The 17,946-nt window shown below is 42.0% G+C and overlaps 1 protein-coding gene across 1 annotated transcript in view; it reads right to left on the reverse strand.

Annotated features, from left to right (window-relative positions):
• Positions 1-1,386: 1,386 nt before the first annotated feature.
• Positions 1,387-17,946, reverse strand: part of efna3a (ephrin-A3a) — a 43,021-nt gene continuing 26,461 nt past the window's right edge. The window contains exons 2-5 of the mRNA XM_061664562.1: positions 7,289-7,590; positions 6,756-6,824; positions 6,411-6,488; positions 1,387-3,649 (exon numbers count right to left, since the gene is read on the reverse strand). Of these exons, the coding sequence (XP_061520546.1) occupies positions 3,528-3,649; positions 6,411-6,488; positions 6,756-6,824; positions 7,289-7,590 (571 nt within the window). The 3' untranslated portion in view covers positions 1,387-3,527. The remainder of the gene's footprint in view (positions 3,650-6,410; positions 6,489-6,755; positions 6,825-7,288; positions 7,591-17,946) is intronic.

Here is a 17,946-nt window from a genome sequence, read left to right on the forward strand (position 1 = left end):
CAGAGGCACGGCCGCTATTTGCAGAATTACGCTACAGTCTCATTTCTCAGGGGTGCCTGAAAGCGTCTCGGCAGGCGATGTTCCCATCGACGTCGAAAGCGCCGAACGCGGCGCCTTTACAAGCGGGCCATCTGTTGCCATTGTCGGTGACCAGACGCCGCCGCCGGCGTCCGGGGAATTCTTCTTGGCCCGCTCGCAGATGGCCTATCTCGCACTTAATGATGCCCTAAATGAGAATCGTCTTGTCTTCCTTGGAGCATTGACAATTGCGCCGTTTATTGTTTTAATCAAGGCTCGACTTCCCACAAAAGCGAACTCGCGCACGGCGGCAAGCAAGTCCAAACGCATAGACGGGATCAAGTCGAGGGGACGACGTCGATCTCGGCGTGTCAGGTTCGAATGTGGAGCAAATCAAAGAGACGCTGTTGTGAGCGTGCCTCACGCAACACGAACGCTGTCGAGGGCGGGAAAGGATCAATATGGCGGCACGCCACGACGACGTCATGGGTCCTTCCCGCCTTGTTGACACGCTTGGAAGTTTTCCACGGGCTAAGTGGGAATTTCAAACATCAGCACTTTACAGAGAGATTCAATGCAAATTGCTTTCGCAATGAGAAATTTGAGTCCCTCCCGTAAAAAGAATCAAATAAAAAAATTTAAAAAGTGTTCTTGGTAAAATCACGCCTTTTTTTTTTTTTTTAAAAACAGATTTTGACATGAAATTACATTTGTAATAATTGTATGACTTATTGTATTTATTGTAGTATGTCATGTTATTATTAGTATTTTATATTCTTTTAAAATTCATTTGTATTAATTATTATTACTACTATAACTTCGCTCATGTAAAAAAAAAAAAAAAAAAAAAAAATCCTGTAAAATTATCAGTTTTTATGATGTTTTGTCTTAAAATGAAGATGTCAATTTGTTTTTAATTCTATGACTGATAGTGTTTTTCTTGTAATATAATGTAGGAATCTTCTGTTCAGTGAAACAAACAAATAGAAAATCTAAATTTTGGGAAGTTTTTTTTTTCCCTCATGAGTAAAACCTCACACTTCTGTCCCACCTTTCCGTGATCCCCTTATACCTCTCTGTGGGTCTTGCACTACTGCCCAAAAAAGTAAAAAAAAAAAAATATAATAAAAAAAAAATGTACAAATGCAATAAAAGTTCAATTTTAGCACATTTGCAACATGACTTTAATTGTCATTGTTTTGCTCATTCTTTGATCCATTTACAGACTTTTTTTTTTTTTTTTTTCTGAAAGTCATTCCAGGAAAAGACGTTTCTGGTGTTTGTCCTCAACATTACTAAATGCTTTTGACACCCCACAAAGGCGGCCCCCCCCCCCCCCACCCCCCATTATGAATTAATAAGAGCACATTCTTTCGATTGCATATTAAGATTCTACAAACGACTCTTTAACAAATTCCTAAGTGCCACAAACTGGAAAAAGCGTGGACGTGCATTCGAGCGCGCACACACACGCTCAGTACACAATGATGATGCCTGTGCAGTAAAAAAATATCAATAATAATCATAATCCCCCAAAGTTTGACATAAAACGGCACAGTAGCTCGTTGCACAAAAGGCCTACGTAGCATGTGAACACTCACGAGGATCATAAATTAAGTGAATCATAAATAATAACACATTTTCAATAAATTAAATTGACAGCTATTTTCCTCCCTAATTTTTGCACATTCACGCAAGAGCCGAAGCTTTTCTTTTGCCAGTCAAATAATACAAAGTAAAATCTCCTCAGGCTGGATGATGGGTTGGTTTCCACGGCAACCGGCCATCAAAGGGTTGATCGGCCGAGCATCTTTGTAGGCGGGTACAAAGTGGAGGGTTAATGGGCCGCACTGAAAAGAAGTTGTAAAACTACGACTGCAAGTTACGAGAACAAAGTTGGGACACTACGAGAAAACATTTTCTTGTAACACGACGACATTATTCTCATAGAATTGTGATGTTTTTTTCCCCCCCCTATTAATGTTGTTATTGTTATTTTTTTTTTTTTTTTCCGTAATCGCACAGCACTTTATGACCGACGAGCTTTTTCTTGAATTTATACGGCTTCACTCTCATGAGGACTGTGACAGTTTGGTCTAAAGACACAGTAGAGGCGCTGCAGAAGTGGTTCAGTGTTTCTGACTGCTTTTAGGGTTTTTTTCAACATTATTTTTAAATATTTAAATAAACTATTAAATAAATATTACATTATATTTGTATATTTTAGTATAAAGGAATATTTTACTTGTGTTTTATATTTAATTTTATGTATGAACAGCACTTTTCTGCATTCTTTTAACATGTCTTGTTTTTCTCATAATTTTATGGTTGTATTCTTCAGATTAGTTACCTTTTTACCTTTTACCCATAAAATCTTTTTTTTTTTTTGTAATATATTAAGATTTGACTTATGTTTTCTTTCAGTACTGCGACTTGAACTTCTTAGAATTCCAACTTTTTTTCCTCACGATTTCCCAGATTTATAATATAACAAGTCTGCTCTAAAATCATGATTGTATTGTATTTTTTACGCCCAGCAATGTTTTTTTTTTTTCTTGTAAAATGTCCCCAATGATCATATGATTTTGGTTTGACTTCTTTTCAGTGTGGCCCTACTCCTTTGTCGGCAAGAGTAGGACCGGGTTAAGTAAACAGGGCGGAACATTCCGAAAAGACGGTGCTGCGACCAAACACGTTATCAAGCACATCTACTGCACCGCGGCGACGTAAGTGCCATCATCCAAAGTGTTCTTGAGTTGTGAAGGCAGGAAACAGGCAGAAAGGACTACGACAGCGCTCGCTAGCCTCTAAGAAATTAAATATCGGGGGGAAAAAAGAGAGAGGGTGGATATCACCCCATTTTTTTCAAAGAAATCTTCCATCATCACGGTCCTGCACTTTGGCAGTCGTCGCGGTCCAAAACATCCCCAATTCCATATCGATGCTAGCATTGTCCGCATCCGGAACCGTACCATAAATATTATTAATCCATCCCGATGCTGGCATTGTCTGCGTTCGGCACAGCTTTCCGCATCCGGCATGGTTTTCTGCATCCTACACCATTACCTAAACTGGACACATACCTAATCCACCCCAATGCTAGCACTGCCTTCATCTGGCACCATTTGACTGCATCCTGCATCTTCCCATAAATCGTAAAAATTCATCTTGAGTCTAGCATTGTCTGCATCCGGCATGGTTTTCCACATCTGACACTAGCCCAAAAAAATCATTAAGATTCTTCATCCATCCCAACGCTAGCACAGTCTGCATCCGGCACCGTTGTCTGAATCCGGCACCGGCATCTGCATGCGGGTGCACCGTCTGCATCCAGCACTATCCCATAAATCGCAAACATCCTCAATCCATCCCAATGCTAGCAACGTCTGCGTCCGGCACCATGTCACGTGACCACAAGAGAAGGAGGGGGGAAAAAAAAGAAAAAAAAAAACACTTGTCTGTCTGTTTATTTGGATTTCACGACGCGTCCCTCCCAACCTCCCGGCTCGCTAGGACAGCAGGGTGGCGCTGGCGAGCAGCATGGCGGCCACGGTGAGCAGGAGGCGGTCGCGCGACGGGCTGCTGCCGCTCACGCTCTTCTCCAGCTTGGGAACTTCGGGGTTAATCTCATCTGGAGAGGGAAAACAATTCCAAAATAGGGTAAAGAGGAAAATGAGCGTGTGTGTGTGTGTGACATTATTATTTCATCAGTGTGACGCGTGCAAATGCTGCTTCACAGACATGATGCAATCATCAACAAAGCGCCAATTACCATCAGCGTGTTACCAACATCTCCAGTGTGTTTTTTGTTTTATTCTTCTTCATCCTGATGATGTTTTTGTCCTCAGTGTGTGTGTGTGTGTGTGTGTGTGTGTATGTGTGTATCAATCAGGACGAATTAGCGCGGCCTCGCCATTGATTAGACCCAACGAGAACATTAGCCGCGAGGCCAGAAGAGCCGCGAGAGGACATCTTAAATCATTCGGCATCAGAGCGGACGAAGGCCGCTCATTACGTTCGCTTCGCGTTACATCCAGAGGCTCGCTACAGAAACTCGCGCGGCGAGACAAAAATGCAACACGGGACCCAGCGAACGGGGGGGGATAGCGCGGCGACACGGCGTCCTGCGGACACATCACCTACTCCATGGCCACGGGTGCATGTAACAATTTTGGTCTGGTTCTCCAACAAGCGCCACGGGTCATTGCTTGGTCCTCTCCCCCCCGACCCACTGACCTCGCTGCATGAATTTAACCATTTACAGTCAGCGGCGGTTCCCGGCGTGTGCGAAATGTGCGGCCGCACTGGCGTCGACAAGTTGCTACGTGAAAAGGAATTGTGTAACGGCATGACATGTATGTCAAATATGTATTTGTAAATGCAAATAGCGAGAGCCCAACAAGTTCGCCGCTCCCCGACTGCTCACAGCAGACGGTTTTTATTTACGTCGCCGTTTTTGCTGTCAGTACGGCTGCTGTACAATGACGCAACACTGTGCTCACATTTCTTAGTTGTCGAGAAATGCCTTTCATCAATCGAATGAATTTCATCAATAATAATCTAGTGAAAAAGATCATTGAGTGATGCTGTTAGTGGAATGTAACGACGTTTATTTGTAAACCGTGACGCAAAGTAAATACATGATAAAAATGTCTTTGTTGCATTATATATGTACGGCATGTGGAAAAGCATACCATACCATGTTGACCTAATGACAAACGTGCACAATTTAGACACTTCATATGACACACCAGATAAGTCAATTTTATTGTATGTGTTCGAAAGTCTAACTATGAGTCTAACCCTTAGGAAAATTCTGAACAAACAAATAGATCGCACCACAAGGTGGCGCTTCACTGTCATTTTTCAAAAAATGGCATGTTTGAGAGTACGGCAGAAGCGCACGTCCAAAGGCAGCCAGTCACAAATAAAAAAATGAAATAAAATAAAAAACTGAGCATTTGTGGCAATTTTTCAAATGTGACTAAAATTGTAATCGTGGAAATTTCCAAAAGCAACTCATTTAATTTCATACTTTACCCTGTTATTGTAATAGAGTACAATTACATTCATTTTGTAAAGAAATCACATAATCTAGTTAGATGCCATTTGTTCCACTGCCCATCGCTCACCCACATTGTGACGTGCACACTCTTTAGGTCACCCGCCTGATCGCATCGACTGTCGACAATCGTATGCTGGGACGTGCCCGGCTAGCTTATTTGGCGCCATCGAGTCAGCGTCCTTCACAAAGCTACTTTTTTAAGGGCACGTTTGACTCCATGCGCTTCAAACTCTTCAACGTGAAGCCGTAAAGGCATTTTAATGTTGACCTTTTTGTGCGTTCATCAAGATGAAAGACCTCAGGCTCCATTTTTTTTTTTTTTTTGCACCCGTTTGACCTTTTCACTCCTCAAAACAAACCCCGTTCTTGTCACCCATGAAGCCCCACAAGCTGCCAACTTCTATTTCGGTGCGCGTGTAAGTTGTCTTTGCATATGAATGAGTCATCCTCCACAAATACGTAGCGGCGGGGAATTCAGCCGTAGCCCGACGCGACGCCGCTGTCGCGACCTGAGCGCGTCGCGGCGGCGGTGGCTAATCGCGCCCGGGCTGTCCGCGCGTGTTCCCCCGCCTACGCCTCGAGCGGTGTTTTCTCTACGTAAGCCGGTTTCCCCCCAAAATTCCAAAAACACGCGCACTGGGTCTGACTCGAGACGCGGACCCGCAGATTGATGCTGCGCAGACTCCGCGTTCGTTGTAAATCTCAGCGGGCCGAGGACAAAGGGAGGCAACTCTGGGCATCAAGAATCTTTCCACCGCTGTGTGACAGTAAAAAAAAAAAAAAAAAATTGCAACTTCATCTGCCCACCCGACCCAAAAAGTGGAAAAAAGCAGCATGAAAAGGGGCTACTATAGGAGCAGTATTGATTTCTCAAAATAGACTGCAGGTCCCCTCGCTGAGCGCTCAAGCTAAGGCATCCAATCACGGCGACACGTTGTTTTACGCCTCGCCGCGAGTCCACGGAGGGATTGACCCGAGCCGACAGCCCCTTTCTCGCCTATCGACCGATGTGTCTCGTCTCGGCCGCAGGTGGGGTTCGCCGTGGATGCTTCGTGAAGTCCAGTCCGATTGCCGCGCGGCGACATTGTGTTCCCGTGTTGGCCGTTTTTGATAGCTTGTTGTGACCACGGGCACCTGGACGGCGTCTCCCAGGGTCGTCCATCCGAGGGCGATGTTTATTTTGAGCTACGACGAGCGTTTGTGGGTTCAGTGGCGCGTGGCCTGATCAAATGTATCATATGAAAACCATTGGCGAAACAAGCGTAGATATTTATGTCGCTAAAAAAAAGACGAAACATTTCATAAAATGACAACATAAGCCACTCACCGATGTTGTTTATCTTGATACCCGGCCTCACCGTGTAGACGCTGGACGTCTGCCCGGAGTCGTCGTCCGAATGGGAGACTGAGACGTGAGACGAAAGTGACAGCCAATTAAAACAGAAGCAGAAAATTATACAGCGATTATATCGAGAATTCTCGTGGAGAAGTCGCGGAACTCCTACTTATTTTGAGGATACCTGCTTCCAATTGGGGATCATTTGAGAAAATTCCCAAGTAGGAGTTTGTCTTAGTACGTACGAGCCCTGGAATTTGCTCAAAATGGCTGCACCGAACCAAAATGGCCGACTCACAAGTGGCAGGTGCTAATATTTTCTTCAGCGTTACTCACCGGTCGAGCAACAGACGTAGACCCTCATCCTCAGGCAGCTGTGGCCGTGGTGGTGGTGAGTGGGCGTGGCTAAAGAGACAAACACAACTCGGTGAAAGCGCGACAGAAGCAAATGTGGGCTCACTATTTAGACAGTCGTCCCATTGAATAGTATTTATAAACAAATCATCAACTTGAGTACATTTTACTAAATCATATATATTTTTAACAATTTGGCTCCTAAAAGAATCTTCAAACACAAACAAATACTGCCTAAAATGTGTCAACTTAATGAATATAATGTTGGCTCACTATTTGGCAAGCAGTCCCATTGTTAATGCAACTTATTAAAGCGCTATTAAGCATGAATAACACCTTAATAAAGCATTTATAAACCCGTCAAAAGGGTATCCCAGTATTGCTAGTACTTTCAACCCACTCATTATAAAATGACTTTTATAGTGATTTAGAGTCACATAATTTACCGTTTTGTCTGGATTAGCATGTAGCACGTGTGTGTGTGTGTGTGTGTGTGTGTGTGTGTGCAGACTGACATATGTAGTAGTATTCTTGTCCCACGGTAAACTCGTAGCCCAGCGAGAAGGCGCTGTAGCGCTGGAACTTCTCGGAGAACTTGATGGGCGCGTGCGGCGCGTGCGGCCGGTTGCACTCCCAGCGCTTGAAGCCGAGCCGCGGGTCGCAGGTCAGGTAGCCGAGGTAGCTGACCATGTACAGGATGTACTGCTCGGCCACGCTGCGCTCCAGCGTCCCCCGCAGGCTGGTGCTGTAGTGCGGGCAGTAGATGTCCAGGTAGTCGTTGACGCTCACCTGCACCGTGTAGCCCTCCCGACGCAAGCTACATCCATGGGGGGGGAAAAAACAAACAACCAAATTGCTTTAAATTCACATTGAAATAAATACAGTTACACATTCTTAAAGGAAATTTAGCAGGTATTAATATGCAGCCCAACACAAAATGAGTACAATCCAAATTTACTAATAAATCCAATTGTCATAAATTATAATTTAACAATAATGAGTTTTTTTTTAAAAAAGTATTAAATATTAATAATGACTACAATAATGAATAATGATCAATATTATAGCCTCAATGCTAATTTGCTATATTAATATGCTGAGAACATTCCAACACAAAACTACAAAGTTTGATAATAAACATAATACAAACTAAAATAAAATAAAAACTATAAAATAGAAAATAAAATGAAGACTAAAATAAAATAGATGACAACAATAAAATGTAATAAAACGCATTAGTGAAAAAAAATGAAATTAAATAATAAAATACAATTTTAAAAAATAAAATAAATGTGTATGTAAAGATGGCTCAACAAAGTCATTCAAAGGCCGACTGCTGCAGCAACTTGACTGGAAGTGCAATGACTCAAAGTCACCAGTAGATGGAAGTACTGCGCTGCTGTGATGCTAACATAGCCACGCCTCTCACTGCCGCCCTCGCTTTTTTTTTTTTTTTTTTGCATCCTTTGTTACAGAGGAAATAATCAGCGTTCATATAAACACACACACGCACACACTTAGTTTACACAAGCGTAGCCATGTTATTAGTGGAATCCTCTAGAGACGCGCCTATTTAATTAGAAAATGAGGAAGGAGAAATTTCACACCTTGATCCTGATCATCTCTCTCATCCGAGCGTAACGACTCGCTTTTTTTTTTTTTTTTTTTTTTTTTTTTTTTTTTTTATAAAACCACCCACTTATTCCTAATCACAAACAAAAGCAGATGGATATCAACTGTGCAACACCGTGAAGAAAGTGCATGGGGGACCAAAAAGGAACAACAGTGGATGCGCTCATTGACAAAGTTCTGTGGTGAAGTGTAGGGGTCGAAGGCAAAAGCAAGCGAAAAAAGTACATTTTACAAGGATACGTCAAGTTATTACTTGGGAAAACTTCCTTTTATGAGTGAAAATGTCATAGTTTTACAAGATGAAACATTTTAGGCAGTTGGTGTAATATTACGAGGGGGAAATAAGTAATTTTAAAAGAAAGTCATAACATGGAAAAAGTCAATTTTACAAGTGAAAAGGTCATAATTCCAAAAGGAAAAGTAATATGAGAAAAATAAGTTCATTTCATGAGTGAAATTTGTACAATTGGTGTAATATTATGCGGGGAAATTTTTACACAAAATTGTAAATTTTACTACAAAACAATTGTGGGAAAAAAAATCGAAATAAAAAAAAAAAAATCATATTCCACGATTTATGAAAAACAATGTTTTCAAGAAAGTTAATGGAACCTGAAAAAATTACATATTATAAGAAAAACAAATGATCATTTTACAAGAAAAAGTCAAATTCAAGTAAAAAAATTTTTATTTCCTATTTCTTGTAAAATTATGAATTTTTCCACGCAATATTCTCTCAGTTCTCCTCAATAGATTCTTATGATGTTCCAATTTTAATCTCCTAAGAGCAGTATTCCGGCAGCTTTACTTTCGATCCGATCTCCTCCTGAGTTGTGTTGAGCGAGCGCCGAAGTCCGGCCCGTGAGGTTGAACGGCAAGGAAGGTCCACCGGGATGACTCCCGGTGGTCTTGCAGCCAGATTTGCCTCAGCAATACTTCAGCCAACCCCCACCCGCCCCTCGGCCTTCGCCCTCCCCATTGAAACGCCGTAAAACGGACGCTTAATTGCAGCGCTAACCCGATCAACCAAGACTCGCGGGTTATATTCTGTGTGTGTAGTCTGACGAGTAATGGGTTGGGGGGGGGGGGGGGGCTAGCTTAGCTTGTAGCCGCCAGGGAGACTCGTTGCGAGGATCCCGTTTGACGGATTGCAATGGACGTCATTTTTAGTCGCCCGCTTACGCTGATGAGCCTCGGTGTTGTTTGCTAGTAAGTTAGCAGATTACTTCCCGGTTCATGACGGAAGCTACCCATTATCACTCTGGAGGGGAGTTGGAGGCAGATGTGTAGTCAACAATGTATTTGTATAATCTGTAGCCTCAATGCTTCTTTGTGATTGCGCAGTTGCTATGGGGGCTTGTCGGAAAGAACGCTGAAATTGGTTTGATTCAGCGTCCGCTGGAAGTTACGATATCGAACAGAGACAAATATCAAATGACAGCGCGCCGGATTAAAACTTCAACTCCGAGAGCTTGTTTTTTCTTCTTCTTCCCACTCGTTAGAGCGGAATAGGATTTGAGTGGAGATAATTGGACCCTTGGACTTGAAACACGCTGCAAAAAAAGGATGAAAACCAGTCATTAGACGGCACTTTTTGTTTTAACGCCGACAGGTTGGCTCTCAGACGCCCAACAAGCTCCCTAATAGCGCATTTGAATGTGATTGATCGCAGGCCGCCTCGTGAGTGATTGATCTCGTGCCGACGCCGTGACAAGGTCCATCTTTCACGCGGCGAGACGTTCAATTTGGTCGTTCAACAAACGAACGCGCGTTCGCACGAGGGCGGCTCCTCACACGGGTCGCAACATTAGGGACACCTATGAAGTCCGGTTCCAATTGTTGACTGGCTCTCATGTAATAGAGCTACATTAAAAAGTTGAAAAAAAAAAATGGCCTCATATTTGGACTTGCTATTTGCTAGCTATGGTAATGCGAGAAACAAACCCAATCCTTAGATTCTTGGAATTTGTGCTCACTGTTTTGCACATAGGCAAATGTTTCTCTTGAAACATTTACTTCCCACTTATGCTTTGGTGATTATATATAAATATATATATTTTTTAAATCTTAACCAGAGTTTGACAGTTTGGTTATTTTCCCACCCCACTTCTGAATTGAAGAGGCAAAGTGTGCTTGCGTCAGGCTGTTTGTCATTTCCAGTCCAGGTTTACAGCAAAACTGACATATATAAAAAAAAAAAAAAAAAAAAAAAAAAAAAAAAAAAAGAATACATTGTATTTATAAACACCAAAATGTTCAACCGAACCATATCATTTTGTCTCGCGAAAGTCCGTTAGCTTAATGCTAACATAGAATGTGAAACGCCTCAGACAAGCTCACGGGAATTAGCATCAAAGTTACAGTAATCGTAAACCTTCCAACCACTGCTACCTCAACACACACGGCGCAGCAACACAAACAGACAGCGAATACAACGATACTAACAGGCATATCGAGTATTCTATCTGCTCCGTGGCAACAACACGAACATGTTTGTATTCGGGCCCTTGATTACCATTTTTTTCCCCAATTTTTTTGGGAGAATGCACATTGAGTTAGCCGCAGCAATAGAAGCCGCGCAGACGCTTTCTGCATCACCAAGCGAAGCTTCCTCAGCAGTGCACTGACACCTCAAAAGCCGCATACATTATGCAACGCCATCTTTGCCATCTTCTGCCACTCTCGCAAAGTGCGAGTGTGCGTGTGTACACCAGCTCCAGTTAAAAAAATAAAAAATAAAAAAAAATACACAAATCATTGCCTTTACTGTATTATTTTCCATAGAAAAAATGATTGCAAATTGTCCAGTTTCTTACCCTGTGTGTGTGTGAGATAAACATACGGTACACGTGTGCGTATATATGACCACATGGCACGTGTGCAAAGGGGCTAATTAAACCATGTGACTCTTTGAAATTGGAAAAAGCAATTCATAGCAGCAACCTGGGAAGAAGCTGCACAGGTTGACAGCGTGCGAAAACGTGAGCTCGCTGTCGATTTGAGGTGAGGCGTTTATTTTTGGAATGCAGTAAACCCCTCGCTACTCGCTGGCTGATAGGGACCGAGCCCTGCCGCGAATAGGACGCCCCCTAAAATGTTTCTACTGCACCGCAATTGCAAATGGATGCCACAAGATGGCGGAAAATGACTACTTTTGTCTCATTGAGGCTCCTCAACTCACCTCAACTGTTACTTGGCACCAGGATGTCACCAGATGGCGCCAAAGCAACACTTTTATTGTTTTGACAAGAGTACAAAAACATGGACGACGTGAGTTTTTCAGCGAATTAAGGAGGATTGGTTTCCCCCCCAAAAAATTGCAAATGGCCAAATTCACGAATGCTAAACCGAGAACATGCGAACTGCGTGACAAACTTGTTTACAACATGCATACGTGCTTCGGTAGGTGCCGCTGTTTTGGTTAGCAACGCAACATTGTGGAATGACTGCATGTCAGTCAACTAAAACGCTAATTGCTATGAAATACGGCAAGATCCTGTTTAAATACTGCGCACGTTTAGAATACACCCGAAAGTCTGCATTTGTGCCTCTGTACGTTCTGCTGTTTTGGTTAGCAACAGAGTTCAAATGAGGCTCAGCAGTTAGCTCTTTTGTACCCATGTGTAGAGTCTAAGGAACAAGGTATTTACAGTCACTGCACCCCCCCCCCCTCCCCCCCACACACCTTTTTTTTTTTTTTTTAAATCGTGATAAAGTTCAGGATGGAAGAAGCGTTTGATGCGTTTTAAGCTTCTTACACGAAGTCCACCGCAGCGGGACGTCGCTTATTTTTCCGAGGCCCCGAGTCTGGGCCGGCTGGCGCGGAGGCAAAAGACAGGAAAGGGAACAAAGTCAGCGGTCGGCGGTGGCAAAGATGAAGGAAAGATGAGGCAAAGTTAGCGGCAGGTGGAGATTCGGACCAAGCCGAGTCGCCTTAACGGACGCCAAGTGGAATAATCCGCTCTTTTTAAGTGGCAGCCACGTGGGCACAGAGCCCGTCTGAAGGCAGCTGAACACGCTTTTCAAAGGACACCTCAAAGCAAGCCAAGATGCAACACGAGTAGCCTGCACACTCCAATTGGATTCGGGGGACACTCGCGATGAGCATTTAACGACATTTCCTTCATTTTTTGTTGGTGGTGTTGATTTAGATGGCGGGGGGGGGGGAAATTTTAACAAAAAAGAAAAATGCTTTTCCACAAAGTTATCTGGGGAAAATGTATTTACAGATATCGATCATATTTCAATTACTGTTTTGTTTTGGGGTTTTTTTGACAGAAAATACTAAACTCTGAAGTCTATTTTTACAGATCAATAATTAAATAATAAAGAAAAATAAAGAACTAACCCAAACACACCAACAGAAACAGAGCAGCGTGCAAACATGTCCTAGCATTGGCCTCCATCAATAATTCACTCCTTTTCTTTCTTAAAATAACCTGTCATCCTTTTCAAATATATCTCTTCTCCCGTCTTCTTTGCGCAAACAAGCCTGCGGCTCAGCCGGCGGAGTGGTCATGGAGTAATTATTTACACGTTCCGCCGGGGAGCGCCGATAAGGCGGCCGCACGGGAGCGAAACGCCGGAGTGGAGGGAGGTGTGTGCGACGGCCCCATTAGACGGGCGGGGGTGTTCAAAAGCGGCTCCCCGGGTACTATGGAGGCCTTTTTCTTCTGAATAATTGACCGACCGGCCGTAGCTCAAGGTTACTTCGTATGCCTTTACATCACACGTACGTTCTTTATTTTTTTTTTTTATTTTATTTTTTTTTTTTTCCCTCCCCTCCTCTCACACACACTTGACGTCTCTCATATCGCAAAAACGTACGGTACATATTGTATCGCCTCGGATAGCATCCGAGGTCGGAGACGCATTCATACTGAGTGAAACGGGAGTTGGAAACTGGGGGGGGAAAAAAAAAGAAAAAAAAAGGAGGAAAATTGTGTCACTGAGAACTAGAGTGGGCTAACTCCATGTTTGTTTATTTTTAAGTGCGGAAATCAAATCAAGAAAAAACAACAGTCCGCGTTGCATTTTGACATGTAGGTGGCAGTTATTTGCATGAACGGTTCATCGCACTTAGCACTTTTCCTGATTCATCAGCGCCCATGAAACCAGGCTTCACATCTCGCAAAAACATCCCAAAGAGAGGTTCAGGGATTGACAAGTAGGGCGCTAGCTTGGGCGCACGTTAGTGTATGTGAACGATATTCTTCATCTTTCATTAAATATTGACAGATGTGGCTGATGTTTGGACTTAGACCACTATTGCACAATCTTTTTCTCGCCATCAAGAACAGTTTTCAACAATATGGGAAAACTTGACGATTCAGTAATCTATTCCTTTAAAATTAAATGTGAATTAAATGTTTTTTGTTTTTTTTTAAATTAAAAATATTCATGATTCAATAAAAAGTCTACACACCCCTGTTAAAATGCCAGGTTTTTGTGACATCCCCCAAAAAAAGGGAAAAAAAAAAATAATAATAATAAAAATCAACCTTTCCAAGACGGGAAGTAAAAAGAAAAAAGAAAAATCAGATAATGTGTGCACACCCTCTTAGAACAGGCAATGTGGTTGTGTTCAGCATCAACCAATCACATTCCATCAAACTCATGTTAAACGGGAGTCAGCACACACCTGCCGCCATTTTCAGTGCCTCTGATTCACCCCAAATAAGGTTCAGCTGTTCCTGACTATTCATATCCACTGTATTTTAGCTTTCTAAGATTTGAAACGCACATACGGATGATACACGCACAGACGTAACCGAGGAGTCAACGTGCAGTCAAAGGAAGCTTGTCGAGCTAACCCCGGCGGTTCAGCATGTCAACGGGCGGCGAGCGAAAATGATCCCGTTATCATGTTCAGGAGCATTCCGGGAGATTGAGAGGAGATTTGACGGAGCGGGGACGGCCGAGGCTCTGGAATACAGAGCAGGCTTCAGCCAGATTGACTTTGGGATGGAAGGAGGCTTGTTAACAACCACACAAGTACAAACTCCGTCTGCTGCATCGGTCCACGTTGATAGCTACAAGAACGAGCCGGGAAGTCATCTATTCTTTTGGGGGGGAAAAAAAAAAAAAAAAAAGAACTAATTCGAGACATACTATTAGTTTTTATATTTTAAGAATGTATTATTTTTCAACAGAATTATCTAAAATTCATGATTAAATCTATTCTTTTTTCTTATACTTAATTTACAGCTCCCAAAATACAGTTTTTATTTATAGCAATTAAAATCTTTCATTTAGTTTCCATCCTTCCATCTATTTTTGGCCACAAAAGTTGCTGTGAAAAATTCATGATTAAATAATCTAGTCTTTAAAAAAATAACGACTTAGAAAATACTATTTGTTTATATTTACTTTAAGAATGTAATTTTATTTTCCCCCAAAATATTGAAAATTAATGATTAAATCCGTTATCTTTCTAATTTGGATCTCCACGAATAATATTTTTAAATTGAGATTTTTCTTCTTTCATTGTGATTTATTTTATTTGAATTTTTGATTTCATTGATTTTAAGAATATATTTTCCCCACTAAATTATCTGGGGGAAAAGTAATGGTGATTAAACAATGTTTTTAAAGTACGAATTTATCTCACCTCAGCTTTTTCTGACAAATTAAAAATTCTTTCCACATAATTAATTAATAAATAACTGCATTTCTTATTGTTTAATACAGGTTTAGATCTCCCAACATACTATTTTTAGTTTTTTAATTTTAAAAAAATGTATTAATTGCTTTGGCACCATCTTAAGCGTAGTAAATCTTGATGCAAGCCGTGACGTCCACTCGCCAGAGGCTGAGCCGCACTGTGTTTGTTTACGGACTGGACGAACACAGCTTTGCGTGTGTCTGTGCGCTTACGTCGTCCATCCATCCTAAAGCCAAACGGCAGCTTGTCAGATTTGGCGTCTCGTGGATGTACAAGCACAGATTGACACAAAGACAAGCGCGCACACACACACACACACACACACACACACACACACATACGCGGGCACACACACAAAATGTGAAACAAAAGCCTTCTCACACTCCGCGACACATGCATACTTTATCGAGCACTCACATTGGACCTGCGCATTTCTCTCTAGTCTTGTGTTGTGCTCTCGTTCTTCCTGTCAACACTCAACTCGCTCGCTCGCTCTCTCGCTCTCTCTCTCTCTCTCTCTAGCCAATGATGGGCTTGGCGACCTTTCATAATTCATGTCATTTTTCTTACGGCTCCGGGAGCGCTCGTGTCAGAGGAGACAACGCGAGGCGCCCAGGGAAACCTCGGCCGAAGCGTTGCTTGACGTCTAGCGCGCATATGTAGCGCGTGATGTATATTTTTCAACAAAACTTACGCTTCATTAGGTGCACTAAGACAAATGTGCCGCTTGAGCAAACCACAATAATAAGAAGTATCCATCAAAAGTGAGCATTTTTAAAGAGGCATTGGAACTTAATGTTGTTTTAATAACCCTTAGTGGAGCTTATTATGCGTGCGACTAAATTCCAGTGTTGCAAAGAGCGTTCCGGAAATGTTTTTAAATTTCGACTTGATTCTCATAAAATTTCGATAATTTTTTCTTGTACTATTCCGACTATGTTACCATTTTTTTCATCAAATTATGACTTTATTCTCATAAAATTACAACTACTATACGGTAGTTTTTAATAAAATTACGACTATGCTGGTATATTGGCTACAATTTTTCTAGTAATACTTTGACTATCACAATTTTGTCATGATTTCTTCCCATAAAATTACAAATATTCTTGTTCAATTTTTTTGAGAATTTCTGTGTAACGCTGGAGCTCATTATGTGGTTGGTTACGAGATGTGCATGGAAACAGGAGCTCGGAACATGCAGATTATCAAATGTACTACTTTACCCAAAAAATGGGGCAAAAACTAGCAGAGTACATGATTTATTTATTTTTTTGATTGCAATGCCAAATGAAAGTAATTTACTGATACAACTGAGCCAGAAAATGAGTTTATTCAAACGACGCGCTCTTTCTCAAACATTTTGTCGAGCACCTGTACATCAATAGCATCCCGGTTTAACTCGCTGACGCCGCTTGAACTTTCTCAGTGGCGTCGAAAACGTTGCAGACCGACGCGAACAGAATGCAAAGGAGCCTCGTTGGCCCCGTGAATCCGAGTTAATCGCTGCAGACTGTCGAGGCTGCGGCGGTCTCGAAGAAAGACAGGCGAGCGTCCAACAAAGACCGCACGGTCACACGCTGCAGGGTTACAACACGGAACCATAATCCGAAGAGCCGTGAAGCCACTGGCGTGGTTGATATAAAAAGTATACACACCCCTGTTCAAATGCGAAGTGTTTATGATAGAAACGAAAATGGGGCCAAGATAAATCATCAAAACTTTTGACACCATTAATGTGACATAAAAACTACGAGAACCGCTGAATTTTATTTGGGGTTAGGGGTCAGAGGCAATTTAAATGGTGGCAGTTATGAACTGACTACCACATGAGTTTATTCAAATAAAATTAAAATGCGAAATTACGACTATTCTCGCAAAAAAATGCTTTTGTAATATTACATCATTTGAACTTTTTTTTCCCAATAAACTACGACTGTCTACGTTATCTCAGGAAGTCGCGTGTTTGGTCAAGCTCTTTACCAATTTGATCGACTGTGTGGAGTTGTTTTATATATATATATATATATATATATATATATAAATATTTTTTCACATAATACGTTTTGTACCATTTCCTTTGAAATACTTTTTTTTTTTTTTATTTTCATAAAATGTACAACTACATCATACAATGTTGCTGTACAAAATTGCTACCATTTTTTTCTTCTTAAACTACAGCAATTCTTCTGAAAGAAAAAAAAACCCCCAAAACATTGGATTTGTTTGTATTCAATTACAACTTTATCTTGGGAACGAGCATTCTCGGGAATGGTTGCTTGAGATTTGGCAGGTGTCGGTTCAATTTCCGCCAGGAAGTAGCCAGGGAGGAAGATAGAGGGAAAATGTCTATGAAAAACCAGAGATGAAGGAATATTAATGGAAGCTGATAAGTATTGAGCCAAAAGGTGGAAAAGGCAGTGAGGGAAATTGAAAGATGAGAGCAGAGATTACCAGGAGAAGATGAATAATGCAAACACAGGTGGCAACAAAGGGAGTTAAGCTGCTGAATGTGGTGGTAAACGCCATATTGAAGGTCTGCAGATTTGGTTTATCAATACGCCCGATGCGGGTTAAGCAAAGGGGGCTAATATTGTGTGAAACTGCTTTGGCCTTCAAGGTTTGAAAGTGAAACTTTAGTGCAAAGTTTCGCCGTTTGTGCAGTCTGCCGGCGGGGGTGCAGGCGGAATAGCAATGACTGCGAGCTGCTGATTAGAATTACAGAGACACACGGGCACACACAAAAAGCTGTGATTGGCCTCAGGTAGCCCCCCGCAATCCAAATGTGACCTTCAATGGAGGCCTCTTCTGGAATTTCGGTGGTGCCTCGAGATAAGACTTCCATTCGTTCCGTAAGCCCGCTTGTAACTCAAATCA

This window comes from Phycodurus eques, chromosome 20 (assembly GCF_024500275.1).
Source record: "Phycodurus eques isolate BA_2022a chromosome 20, UOR_Pequ_1.1, whole genome shotgun sequence".
Taxonomy (NCBI): Eukaryota; Metazoa; Chordata; class Actinopteri; order Syngnathiformes; family Syngnathidae; genus Phycodurus; species Phycodurus eques.